The 14349-nt window shown below is 46.7% G+C and overlaps 1 protein-coding gene across 1 annotated transcript in view; it reads left to right on the plus strand.

Annotated features, from left to right (window-relative positions):
* The first annotated feature begins 616 nt into the window (after positions 1–616).
* itga9 (integrin, alpha 9) overlaps positions 617–14349 on the plus strand; it is a 50921-nt gene continuing 37188 nt past the window's right edge. The window contains exons 1-10 of the mRNA XM_079363565.1: positions 617–1062; positions 1364–1491; positions 3480–3586; positions 6453–6576; positions 8114–8181; positions 12518–12647; positions 12721–12806; positions 12897–12959; positions 13320–13457; positions 13820–13925. Coding sequence (XP_079219691.1) covers positions 875–1062; positions 1364–1491; positions 3480–3586; positions 6453–6576; positions 8114–8181; positions 12518–12647; positions 12721–12806; positions 12897–12959; positions 13320–13457; positions 13820–13925 — 1138 coding nt within the window. The 5' untranslated portion in view covers positions 617–874. The remainder of the gene's footprint in view (positions 1063–1363; positions 1492–3479; positions 3587–6452; positions 6577–8113; positions 8182–12517; positions 12648–12720; positions 12807–12896; positions 12960–13319; positions 13458–13819; positions 13926–14349) is intronic.

Genomic DNA, 14349 nt, shown 5'->3' on the forward strand with positions numbered 1-14349 from the left:
GTGTGTGTGTGTGTGTGTGTGTGTGTTAGAGACAAAAATAAATCAGACAATTACACTTTTTTGCAGTGTAATGATTTTTTTTTTTTACTCTGAAATTCTTATTTCATCCTGAAGTATCAAACTAACAAAGGAAAATAAACATGTTTCAGTGTAACAGCTGGAATCCTTTTATTCAAAGCTGCTTTGACCCCAGACTGTCACCCCAGCATACCAGTGGAAAAAGACCAAGTGAGATGTGTTAAAGTGTGAAAATGCAGATGTTGGTGTGGTCAGTGTTAGTGGGGAAACGATAGGTGGCAGCACTGAGTCCTCCTCTCTCGGTTTAGGTGAATGGAGCCCCCAAAGCCCACGAGTGTAATGTGATTCTTTGCGCCTCCAAAAACCCACTCTGAGTTTCTCCACGACCGCGTCAAAACGTCACAATGCCAGAAAGGAGAACGCAGCTTCCGGTTTTACCTTTCACGTTACAGCCCTCGCTCGAAGTTCGGACCGTCGAACTGGAATTCTGTTCACCGAGAGTGTTGCTTTTAATTTGAAGGAAACGCCCCCTTTACTGGTCTTGCTCAGACTGCCTCGCGCTCGCTTCACACATCTGACCGCATTTATCTCCAGGACTGAGCTCCCGCGAGCAGCAACTCTCTCACTTTGACACAGAATGGAGAGAAGCTGACGCACCGTTATTTACCGGACCGTTAACTTTCCTCTCCGAGCCTCTCTCCTCATGCCCTCACAACACACACCCAGCGCGACACCAGGACAAAACAAGTGAAGAAGAGTTTTTTTTTTTTTTTTTAAACATTTTGAAGAGCTGATAGTTCCTCCTTACTGTTTTATCTGCTTTTTTTTGGACACTTTTACTGCGTTTTTACGCGCGATGCGCAAAGGCATGGATCATCTCCGGAGACTCAAAATGGGAGTGCAACAAGTTTTTTACATCTTTCTTTCTTTTTCGGTGTCTTCTTCTTACAACATAGATTTAGAACATCCTTTAGTGTTCCGCGGACCTGATTCTAGTTTCTTTGGTTACTCTGTGCTGGAGCATTATCATGACAACACACGCTGGTGAGTCCAACCTTGACATGTTCCTGGAACTGCTTTTTTTTTGTGTAACTGCTGTGTGATGCAATGAGTTTGTTCTTTTGAAATGTCAAAGATACTCCCGCAGGCTGCATCCACAACCATTAAATACGAAGTGAGAGTTTAAGACTTTCCTCATGAAAAGGCATTTCTGTTCCTTCTGCAGCCTTTTCTTCTGGCGATTAGTTTCTCTTAATGCTTTCTGTGAGTCTGTGGGATGATTTGGTGAACCCCCCCCCCCCCCCTCTCTGTGTCCCATCCTTTCCCCCTCTCCTCATGTCGGCAGGGTAATAGTAGGAGCTCCGAGGGCAAACTCGACCTACAGTAGCTCTGTGCACTCTCCCGGAGCTGTGTTCAAGTGTCGAATTCACAGCAACCCAGAGCGCCGCTGCACAGAGATGGACCTGGGAAGAGGTCAGTCAGCACTCACTGCCTGCAGCAGCAACACAAACGCACATAATGACATATACATGAGTGCATCCTCGGGGTAACTCATGCATCCAAACACAGCTTGCACACTTAACAAATAAACAGTCATGTAACCGAAAGGTTCAGTGCACACTCTCATGCACACACTGGGCTTTCCTGCAGCTTTTCCTTGTCCACTTTCTGCATAAACTCCCCCAAGCATCTGTTTTGTTTTATCTGAATAATGCAGCCTTATGCTTCTCTTAACAGTGCCGAGTTGTTCTCTTGGTTCTCAACCTGCTGAAGGGGAACATGTGAAAGAAAAAGAGGGTTCTGTGTGCAGAGGTCCATAAATATTATGATAAATATGAGTTATGCTCTTGCTAATATTTTCCAAGCATGTGAGCCAAAAGGTTGAGCCCCCCCCCAGCTGAACCCCGGCTCTGCTCTCGTGGTCAGGAGAAAGCCGGGGTGCACGCATGGCTTTAATATTAACCCAGCGCTCAGTCAATGTGTCACCAGAAAATCAACATGTATGATCAGAGTGAGCGAGGAGGAGCCGGACCCCGGACACACTCTGACACACACACACTGACACACACACACACACTCACAGCTACATGCCATTGTGCTGAATCAATTGTCTTCAGGGAGAAAGTGGAACATACTCAGAGAGAGAAAAGGTCATTAGTTTAAGATTGTGGCTTTTTACTGCATTGTTCTTTATGTTGAATATTTAAGATCAGCTTTCAGATTAATGACTGTAACACACTTGTGTTAACTATACATCAGCACATCAGTCGGCTGTAGATGGAATTATTTGGATTATATTTTGAACATGAAGAAGAAGATCCGTCCGCACACTTACTCAAAGTCCACAAAAAGTTTCCTATCGATCACAGTCACTACGTCTGGAGCTGAGGTCTTCTGCAGGAGATCCTTCTTCTTCTTCTTCTTCTTCTTCTTCTTCTTCTTCTTCTTCTTCTTCTTCTTCTTCTTCTGTGATAGAATAAAACCGTGTGTTGTTTGAGTAAGTGTGCGGGCATATCTTCCTCCTCACACTGCTGCTGTTGCGCTTCCCTGCACCTTGATGATTGTGTGTTTGACTGCCTCCTTCAGCTGGATTTGCATGTGCACATAAACTTATCAGGTAAACAGTCAGCACACTCGATGTCCTTCCCAGTTTGTATTGTCTGAGTAGAGCAGCAGAGGACGACTTTCTGCACCTTCAACATTTCTTTGATTCAGGGACATTATGAAGCTCTGTATCTGTATCCAGAGCATGTTAATGAACATCAGTGTGAGGACGTTCATAGTCCGCAGGCAGGTGACAATTAGGATACACCACAATGACTCTTATTGGGAGACACCCATCACTGATTCAAAACCATTCTTTACACTGGGATCATTATGAAAGGAAACATCAGGCTTCACATGTCTTCAGTCCAAATGTTCGGACTCGGCAGGTCGCTGCAGAACTTGGCAAAGCGAGCGAGCACTTCTGAGGTTATCGGGTCATCCGTTATTTATGTTCTATGTAGGCTGCGTCTGATCCAATCACACGGCTGACACCCAGAAACACACTTCCAGGTGATTAAACTAACGAGCACGTCAGCCGGACAGTGACACAGAACCTGAACCTGAACCTGAACCAGAACCATGCAGCCCAAATCCTCTTCATTAATTACAATAAAAATCATTTGGAGCAGCGTTTGGTGGGTCCTTAAAAACATTTAGTTTTCTGCAGTATAGAAACATATAAAATGTTCAGAACAACGGTGGACTTGATATTAACCTGAGATTCACTTTGTTGACTCAAGGTTACAGCGTGTTGACAGCAGATCAGAAACAGGAGAGGTGTTGTGAAATACTCCAAATAACCCCAAAACGTTTGAACAACAGTTTGTCTCAACTCTTTAAAACACGACTTTATTCTGCTGCTCGCTCGCAGGCTGATGACTCAACGTCTGCAAACTGCTCTCTTTGTCTCGTAGGAAACCGGCGGAGGGAGTCGTGTGGGAAGACGTGTCAGGGAGACCGGGACGACGAGTGGATGGGGGTCAGCCTGGCCCGCCAGAACAAAGCTGACGGGCAAATCCTGGTGAGTTCAGGGACACGACAGAACTCTGTTTCATGCAAACCACACACACACACACACTCATAAAGGCAGAGCAGAGTGATTGTTGAACATGTCTGACATGAACCACAACAACATCGAGCCAGTCTCAACATCACAAGCTTCGTTGCATGCTTACAGACTTTGAAATGCACAAATACGAGCTGCCCATAGAGAGTGTGTGATGTTCAGTCAGCATGAGCAGCGATGGAGCGATGGAGCGCTTAAACAGATCTGCAGGAGCTGATCTCGCTGCATGCCTTGCACTCATGTGGAGGATCAGTCAGAACCTGCAGCTGAACGTTGAACAGCATTACAGGATTACTGGCTGTGCTTTTGGCAAATTTAGAGTCTTTTTTTTTTTTTATCCAATCAGATTGATTTTGGGCAGTTTTTGCAGCGTCTGAAGAAACTTGAGAGAGTTTGAGATCACAAGCTCACGACCCACTGAAAACAGCTCCGCGACCCGCTTCTGGGTCCCGCCCCACCAGTTGAGAACCCCTGGTTTAAAGATGGAGATTATTCCTCATGGCGCACACACACACACACACACACACACACACACACAGGTAAAGGACACGATAGGCAGACAGGAGAGGAAACGTTCCTCTGAGTCGCCTGAAATGATGATTTTCTTCTTTTCTTCTCCAAGCTGCAGAAACAGCTTAAGTCAGACAGTTTTGGAAGCGGCCTTGTTGTTACGTAACACTGTGAAACATTTACCTCGTGTTTGGAGCTGGACGAGTCAGTGGAACAGGGTTATTTAAGAGCGGATTGTTGTTTATAAAAATCAAGGGAGGGCTTTGGAGGAGTAGACTTACTTGTGGTGCTAATCCCCGAGCGGCTGGGCTCGGTGTTTGCTCGGAGATCAGAGGGCAGCTGGCAGAGTTTGTTTAGGCTGCAGACCCTCCGCGGTGGTCCCTTCCAAGGCTGGCCTTTCATTAAACGTGAAACCCCCCCCCCCCTCTCATGTGCGGTGGGTAATGACTGGAACTCGCCACCTTCAGGTCGGTCTGAAGGCGACTGCTGGACTGTAGCGCTCCTGACAGGTGTGTGCGCGTGCGAATACCTGCTGCTGATTGACCTCAAAAAATCAGAAGAATTCGTCCTCCCACTGACGTCCAAATAACCGCTCGGCCTGATAAAACCTCTGTTCTTTTCAAAGTGTTTGTCTTTGTTCCTTTTTTTTTATACCTAGAGGAATGTACTGGCGTGGATTTCAAACCATCAGCCTTGGCTTGACTCGTCGCTCAGGCACTCACGATGTGAAGACTTCTTGGAGTTGTCAGTTTTGGGGGGATTTGTGCTCAGAGTTTTACATCAACACGCTTGGAGATGAGGCGATTATGATGTGATCTGTGCAGAGCCACGTGTTGCTGAGTCTTTATCTCGTCCGGGTGGACTCACGTTTCTGTGCGGCGGGAGGGAAACGGCTGCCTGGCAGATGTGTACAGTGGTGAGTTCATGTGTGCGCTCAGTGAAGGCCTTGTTTGTGACCAGTGAGCCCTTTAACACCACGGCTGTCTCTGATTGGACAGAACTCTTCAGCTCACAGACTTAAAGAGGGAGAGCTTGTGTCACTGTTGCTACGACTACACACACATTTAAATGTAATTAATCCCTTTTCTTTAGTTTTCTGTTTCCCTTGTTTGTTTAATGTCTCATCTCCAAGTTGAGTCTGTAGTTTTTTCCTGTTTTATTTTGTAGTTCCATCAGAGGAAGTAGGAACTGCTGATCATGTCAGATCATATTCACACTGTGCAGTGTTCTTGACCTTCTGTGTCAGATAAGTCTGTCTCATCTGACATTGAAGAGTTCCCGGCTCATGTGTTCCTGGGTTCTTCTTCGTGGATTTTAAGTTGGACATCGATGGTTGGTTTTCTTCTTCCCCCCGGTGTCTTCGGGGTCAGCAGACCTGAGAGTGAGGGGTGGAGGAGCTCTGCCTGTGAAGGTGCTGATGAGGAGCGGGGGGGGGGGGGGGGGGGGGGGGGGGGGATGTGGTCACGGGATCATTCACTCATTAAAAATCTTTCATAGGAAATAATGTAAAAATGTAAAAAGAGCTTTAACAGCAGCGTGCAGTTAATCAGTGAACACCTCGTGTTGAAGATATGAAAACAACCAGTTCTCTTTATGGTCTCGTTTGCTTCTATATTCATGTCACGCTGTGTGTGTGTGTGTGTGTGTGTGTGTGTGTGTGTGTGAGAGAGAGAGAGAGAGAGAGAGGAGGGAGGGGGTGCAGGGGGGAGTTAAACATTGCAAAGGGAAATGAAGTGTCCCCGGAGCCAGCGTCCCCTCTGGGCACTGAACGGTCACCACATTTACACATTGATGCGGCGTGATCCGTGCACGCTGAAATCCACTCTGCATTCTCCTGTTAGCGGACGGATCTGCGGAATGTTTTATTCCGAATAACACAGAAGCATAATATTGTTTTGAATTACTCGCTGTCAGTTGAAGAAATGTTCTCCGTGTTTCAGCCGCAGCACAATAAAGTGTGTGTGAGTGTGTTCTCTCTCTCTCCTCTGAACTTTTGGCTCCTCCAGCTGTTTGAAGGCGCTGCTTTGAAATTAAAACTTTAAAAACACAAATGTAACTGTGGATGTTATCTCGCTGCGCATTAAGTGCTGCGTGGGAGAGGCAGATGTGGAGACATTCACACCACAGGCTGTTCTATGGTCAGGGTTATGGATGGTTTTAATTCGCCCCCCCCTCTCTCATTGACAGCCGCAGAGACGCGCTGACTCCGGCGCGGCGAGGACGCGTCGCGGTGGAGAAGCGGCCGACTGAAGTCTGAACAGTTTGTGTTTACAGATTAAGTTCGTCTCTCTGAACTTGTTTTCCCTTTCAGGCCTGCGCTCACCGCTGGAAAAACACTTTCTACGAGGCCGAGCACATCCTGCCTCACGGATACTGCTCCATCATCCCGCCCACCCTGCAGGGCCGGACCAAGCCGCTCATCCCGTGTTACGAAGGTACAGAACCGACAACGTGACGCACACGACTTTTTATTATTAACCAAACGTGCACGGTGCTAATAAACTGTCTCAAAGTGGTTCAGTTCAGAAACACTTTTTTTGTTCACGTTTTAAAGGCTGAGTGGATTTTCCCTCCTGTCTCATCTCACTGCAGTTTGTTTTATTACTCATGACAGCTTACCTGTGGTCACGCATCCATCCAACTTCATCTGTGACTGTGAGGGTTTGAACCCTTTGTCATCTTTTCATTGGAGGCCCAGAAACAGACAAACACACAGTGTGATGAGAGGAGAAAAGGAAGTCGACCTTTTATCTCTGTGAAAAGTCAAAACTCTCCTCCTCACTTTTTGGGTCTTGGGTCAGGAACCGCTCCGCCTCTCCGTCAGTGTCCAGAGGATCCTGTTCCTGCTTGAGTACATATGTGTGTGTTGAGTGTTCACACCTAATTTCCTTTGGGTAAAATATAATTAATAAATCAATAAATTCTGGATGCATTTAAACAGGAAGGGAAAAGACTTCTGTTACACAGGCGAAGTGTTTTTAAAGAAAGACCTTCAGAGAGAAGTTCTCTCTTCTCTTTTGGCCATGTGAGGTGTGCATGACAGCGTTAGCATTTAGCTCCAAAAAAACAAAGCTGTGACTATTTGACAGCCTGACAGAGCTGCTGCTGTTCCTGCAGCCTGATTGTGTTTATGTTGCATCATTTCAACCCTCGGCTTTAAAGCCTTTCTTCTCCTCTGCTGAGGATTTGTCTGATCAGTGTGATCGGCACCTTCAGCCCTCACATCTGCTTCTGTTTGGCTCTGAGGAACCAGCAGCAGTGTGATCTCTCTCTCTCCGTCCGTCCAGCACGAGCCGGCCAGGTTGTCGAGCTGAGAGGACGAGCACACTTTGTAAAGGAGGTGGAAAATGTGTTTATGACCGAGGCAGCTTCAGGCAGAAGCAAAACTAAACACAAAGATGCTTTTTATTGCAACCTTTCAAAGCACAGCATTTCAAGTTTACTCTCCTGCAATGAGACGCTGACCAGGAGAGATTTGTTTTGAAGGTCGAGACACGGGATGACGTTTTGTTTTGATTGCGGTTAATCGAATCCATTCACGCTGCAGGTTTGTTTTTCTTTGTGCACATCCTCCACAAGACTAAAAAATCAAATTCCATTTAAAAGAACGAACGTGCTGCGTTACATCTTCATCCGAGTCACGCTCGTGTTTTGATGTGTGAGTCAGAGCTTCTTCTTTTACACCTCCGTTCAGCTCCCAGGTCAGGACTTCACTTCCTTCCGTTTCTCTCGTTGCCAACGGTTTTGGAGAAAGCAGATCCACTTTGCACACACACACACACACACACACACACACACACACACCTCTGTGGCATGGCACCCCCTCTCCTCTCAGTCTGCGTTCTGCCCCCAGACTCCTCGCGGATGGGACCGGGACTTTGACGAGCTCCATGTGGAATGCAGGAAAGCTGCAGTAAATGCTGGCTCAGGCACACAGTGAAATAATTTGTGGTGTGTTTTTTTTTCTCGCAGACTATAAGCAGAAGTACGGGGAAGAGCACGGCTCGTGCCAAGCCGGGATTGCGGGAGTTTTTACGGAGGTCAGTAAACTCGCCTGTTCATCTTCATTATGCATGTAACACTTCCTGTGATTGTGTTTGTTGTCAGGCCTGAGTCGTTTTTCACGACATGCATGAACCTCACAGTGGGAGACATGACCTACGTCGAGGTGAATTCTGCAGACTCACAACATCAACAGAAGAAGAGCGGATCATAGTAGAGGAGAGTAAACAGTTTGATGAAGGCAGCGAGCGCGTGCAGGCAGTCTGAGGTCGTGCACGGATATTGCAGCAGTCGTGTTCAGTTCTCTTGAAAGAGAAAGTGTTTGTCTCTCCAGTGTCGGCACAATTACAGGAGATTTATTGCCGGATTGGAAAGAGGAATGGTTGAGTGACGTCTGGTTACAACCAAAATTACAAACATAAATTCAAATTAAGTGCCGCAGTAATGTTTCTGCATTTTGTGTTGAAACAAACATGAGAAGAAGAAGAAGAAGAAGAAGTCGGAGGTCGTTGAAGTCAACAGATTGAAAAAACTTCCCGGACGATGTCAGACTCTGTGAAGGACGGGAGTTAGGAGAAGTTTCATTTAATGAATGTTTGTTCAACATCCTGAAAAGATGATGCTGACAGGATGGAGACTCTCTAAAGGCGGTCTACCTGTAATCTCTGGTCTCTTCTGGTCCCTGGTTTTGGGGTGGACACATTTATACCTGACTCAATAATCAAATCAAGTCCTCTTGTGCATAGTGGGATTATTGTTATCAGCGTCCTAACTCTCAGGGGTTCTGTAGTTGAGATTGATTAGAGGGAGTTGAGCACCCGGGTCTTGGTGGTTCTGGTGGTGCTCGGAGGATCCCGTATCTCTTCCTTGATGGCAGGAGGGTGAAGAGCTATCATGGCTGATAATCAGGTTTTTGGAAATGTTCAGGAGGTTAAGGGAGCTGGTGGAGTCCTCTGAGTCCAGCTCCTGCAGCAACATGTCCCATGTGTCCTTACTGAATGTGTATGAATGGATCAGTAGCTTCTGATGGTGTGTGAATGTGTCGCTGTGACCTGCAGTTGGACTTGTCACAGGACGAGAGAAGAGCAGGTCCATCTCCCCGTTCATCAGCGATGCAGCTGGTCATGATGCTTTCAATGACGCCTCGGTAGAAAGAGCACATGATGGCCGATACAGACCCGCGTGTCACTAACAACAAAGACGTAAATTAAAGTTGACATGAGTGTTGGATTCGGAGAAGCTGAAACAGAGACGTTATATGTTCAGCTGAAGGGGGGGGGTTTCCTCCTCCCTGAGCTGTTTAAGATGTCCAATGATGTGGAAAATCTCAATCCTACACTCAGACATACATGAGCATTGAGGTATCAAAGCCGCCGGCGCTCCGCTGACTATCTGCTGATAAGTGTTAGCGTATGTTTCCATAGGCTGAGAGAGGAGGAAAAGGCTGCGGCGGCCTCGCTTCACCTCTGCTGCGGTTCCACCAGATAAAGTCTTTAAGCAAATACCAGCTTCCTCTCCTCCTCAGCATAGACGGGCCACTGTGTCTGTGTGAACATGACATCATCCCTGGTGACACAGAACCTTTCTGTATCTCGGAGACGTCTTTTACATTTCCCACACGCAGAAGAAGTTTTGCTTTCTGAACATCAGGAGAGATGTGATTCTCGAGTGTCACGTTACCGTTTGGCTCAGTTAGCGACACAGAACAGTTTACTGTGAGGGACATTAAAGCTGAACATTCAGGGTGAAACTTCGGATGGATTTAGATGGATGGATGTCACATAAATCAAAGATGTTTTATTTGTTTGTTTTTTGTGAAGTTGAAGCGTTGTAAAACATCTGCTGTTTCTGCAAAGACAACATGAGTGAAAAGTTCTGGATGCTTTGGACATTTTGAAGCTGAAGCAGAATTATCGGGATGAGGTGCTCAAGGACACGTCGGGACATGTGGCTGAAGGAGCTGGGAGTCAAACCCTCAACCTTCCGTTTGGGAGACGACAAACTTTACCCACTAAGCCACAGCCGCCAGTTGAGCTTTGCATGATTTCAACGATGTCAATAAAAAGCCCGATTTCATCCTCTGCCTGAAACAGTTAGTTTCAGCTGCCGTCTCTTTAAGGCCGACTCCTCAACGGCCCACTCTCCTCTGATTGGCCAGCTTTCTGCGAGCCTTCCGTGAGCAGGGAGGGGGGGGGGCGGTGGGTTGGGCAGAACGCTGCAGGGCTGCCGTAGGAGGGCTGGGAGAAGAGAGTCTATGTTAGAGGTTTCGTAGAGACTTGAACCATCTTGGTTTCATATCAGGGCGTCATCGCGTGATTCGCAGAACGAGCCGTCTAGCGCCCTCTGCTGACTCATCCTGGGATTACTCCAACACGTTTACATCGTGATCTGAAACTTCCCACACGTTTAGTTTTGAGTTGTGAGATCAGTAATCACATACTGGTGGATTCGTCTCCAATGCTGATTGGACGGGCAGAAACGTTCCCCGGGTGGTGAGAAGTGAGGCCACGTGCATCCTCCCTGAAATGTGTCTGGAGAAGTCCTGTTACGGAGACACCCATGAGTATTGAAATCAATGTGTTTATTTTTACAACCGTAGCTAAGGCGTCTGCCTTCACTGTGAAGCACTGTGGGAAAAACGGCCATCAGAGGTGTGACGTCCCAACATTTCTGTTGATGTCAAAGAAAAAGCCATGTCGTGCTTCAAATATGACTTGACACCAGTGTTCATTAAAGAATGACCTCGATGACCTCACAGCTGGTTGCATCCAAGCCCTCCTGACTGAGGACGTCAGTGTTGATCTGTTAGCGTTCATTTAAAGAATGTGGAGAATTCAAAGACAGGACGTCTGACTGTTAGACCGTATCCTTGTCTGAACCGCCGAGCGTGCGCCTGCTGCTGCCCAGATGTTTGACGCCGCAGCACCGGAGCGGAGGACTGCTGAGTAAGGTCGTCTCCGTGTTGTTCAGTTTGTTTGAGTTCTCAGTGGTGAGTAAACATCCCGTGACACTGACTCCATCAGCCGAGAGAACCAGGAAGTGCTGAGAACTTTGAGTGCATCTTTCCTGCTCTGGTCCCTGCAGCCGCCGTGAGCGACTCACTTTACACACGTCATGTCACTTCAAAGCAGGCGGCGTCGGCTGGCACGCCATCTGGACGTGTGGTTTAGGAGCAGATAGCAGAAACCAGCCTGTGGCTGCTGGTTAACCAAACGCTCACCCGGCACTGTTTTTCTTTTCTGACATTTTCTTCAGCAGCTAATTGCTGCACAGACAGACGTTCAATCAAAGTCATTAAAACCGAGCTGAGTGTTGGAGCCTTTAAATCTTCGCTGGATTGGCACGTACTTAAAGGAGGAGGATTATTTTCTCCTCTTCCCACTTACTCTGCTTTAGAGACATCATGTCTCGTGTTACTCCGGAGATTATTGGTTACAAAAACCTGCAGAAGAGAGGAAACATTTTACCAAGCATGACGCTCCTTTCTGGTGTTTTCATAAGAAACCAGCAGAGTTTCTCCTCTGATTTAAAGTGTGTCCGTTTGACTCTTTTATTGTTGTAAAGACGTGTGTGTGAAATTTTCTCTTTCTGCTGATATTTATTTTGATCTTTTTCAATAAATAATGCTCCATGTCTCAGAGTCGAGAGGTGCAGTTAGAGGGCATGTGGGCAAACCGGCCGCTGTGAGGGGAGAAAAACTGATGAAAAAAACAAAACAGAAAAAGAATAATGAAAAAATCTTAAATATTATTTTCCTTTTTTTAGGGTTTCTTTTGTAAACCTTTTGATTCTGATCTACTATTTAAACACAATAGTTTCTCACTGTAATGAGTTATTGTGTTTTTATTTTCATACAGGCCAAAATACAAAAAGTTCCTGACGGCATCATTTAAAAAAACAAAAACCTGTGGCGATTCTAACACCACAGTTTTGACCCGCAAGAAAAAAGTTTAGACACCAGTGCATGTTGGGTCGTGTAGCGGGACCCCCCCCCCCCCGTCTGGTCTGACAGGGACGGTCTCCTGCTGTGAGCTGCACACATGAAGCGCGGGGTCAGGAGAACATCGGGAGCAGCCGGCCGTGGAGGGATCTGGATATTTTCAGGAGTGCATTTATGTGAAAACAGCTCTAAACTGTTTTCACAGTAATGTTATCCATCCACCATTCAGAACATATCTTCTGTGATCAGCTGTGTGTTTGTGTCCTGTTTGCTTTGGGTCCATGGAGTTGTTATGACATGAGTCCAGTGTTTTTTTTTTTGTTCTCTGTGAAAAAAAGACTAAATGTGCATTCCTGTTTTTTCTCCGTTACGTTCAATCGACCATCACGGACTAAAAGTTTGGGGAATATTAAAAGAAAGTTTTTGTTTTTCAGGAGCTGGTGGTGATGGGGGCGCCGGGGTCGTACTACTGGACCGGGACCATCAAGGTTTACAACCTGACGTCGGACTCCTTCTCCAGCCCGAACAAAGACGACATCGACTCGCACAGATACAGCTACCTGGGTGAGAGCCGCTGTCTTAACGCTCAGCTGCCAGCAGCCAAAGAGCAGTGACTGATCCTCGTCTCTGTCCTCAGGCTACGCCGTGACCGCCGGACACTTCTCCTCTCCCAACGTCATCGACATCGCCGCAGGCGCGCCTCAGCACAGCGGCAGTGGAAAAGTAGGACTCCCGATGGTTTCCTCTCGTTTCCAGCTGATGAGTTGAAGTTTCTTCTTGCTGCAGTGATTCGGTTTTTTTTCTCCTGCGCAGGTTTACATTTTCAAAATCGACGGTGCGTCTTTGGTGAAGAGTTTTCAAGCCTCGGGGAGGATGGTATGTGCCGGGACGCTGGCTTGTATTCTCCAACCTTCTGTTTTTAATCGTTCATGTTTCACTTGGAGGACGCTGTTTCACTGCACTTTTTCGTTATGTTTTAACCCAATCTGCCTCTGGGATCATGTGGTTAATCCTCGTGATGCTTTGCAGACATGCTGCTCTGACTGCATGTAACGTTTACGTCTGCAGTAACCAAAGCCTGGGGGATGGGGGGGGGGGTAAAGGAGGTTTATGGCAGCTTTAAAAGTTGCAGATAATAAAGAGGAAGTGAGAGTGTGCGTCCTGTGTCAATGCAATGAAGTGAAGAAGAAGTGTCTGTGATCTGACCCATTGCTCTGTGGCTCGGCTTGGTTCCAGATGGGCTCTTACTTTGGCTCCTCATTGTGTGCAGTTGATCTGAACCAGGACGGCCTGTCGGACCTGCTGGTGGGGGCTCCCATGCACAGCCAGCTCCGGGACGAGGGCCAGGTGTCTGTGTACCTCAGCAAGGGCAATGTGAGTGTGGGAACGTGAAACCATAACTTACAGATTTATTTTCTGTCCACTATACGTTTCTTTAGCGTTATCGCCGTCCGCTCGCTCTTGTTTGATTTCTTTCCCACCGTGTTTGTTATCATGATCACAGATTAAAACAGCAGAGCATGATGGGAGTGAGAGAGCTTCTGTTTGTCTCTTTTTATATTCATGAGTTATTCCAGGCAGGAAGTTGACTGCGTGTTTGGTGGTTTAATCGTTTGGATAAAAGCCAAAGAATTTTATCTGAGAAAAGAAGCGATCGTTTCTCGGCAGCGGTTTTTCTTTTTGTCTTCTGCCAACTCAGAAAATAAATCTCCTGAATGTTTTTATTTTACTTTCAGGGTGTGATGGAGGAGGCCGGTGTTTTGAGTGGTGACAACGCTTTCAACGCACACTTTGGAGAATGCATCACCGCAATCGGAGACATTGACGACGATGGATATCAAGGTCAGTAAAAAGTTCAACGTTCCCTTTTTAAAGACTTCCTGCTATATTCAAATATTTTACAGGATTTACTCCCATCCTCAAAGCACCAATTGTTTTAGATTTAAATCCTGATTTTCACTAGTGATTCTGAAAGTTTCACTGTTTGTGTAGACAGACACAAGGAGAAGAGGATGTTATTAATAATCTCTTTAGTGATCAGTGTATGCAATCCATGAGAGTCCTTGAATGCACCAAAAAAAATGAGCAGTCTAACCGCTGATCCGTCTCTGCGCAGCCATTCGGACGCTCAGAACTCAGATGGCGGCCATGTTTGCATGTGTCAGTCTTTTCATGACCCTCCAGAGTCTATAATCCAGACAATGGCCGACGCTTGGCTGTGCTATTTATTGCGATTAATGTGACATTGTCCTGCAGTCAAACTATT

The sequence above is a fragment of the Symphodus melops genome (genome assembly GCF_947650265.1).
Source record: "Symphodus melops genome assembly, chromosome: 15".
In the NCBI taxonomy this organism is placed as follows: domain Eukaryota; kingdom Metazoa; phylum Chordata; class Actinopteri; order Labriformes; family Labridae; genus Symphodus; species Symphodus melops.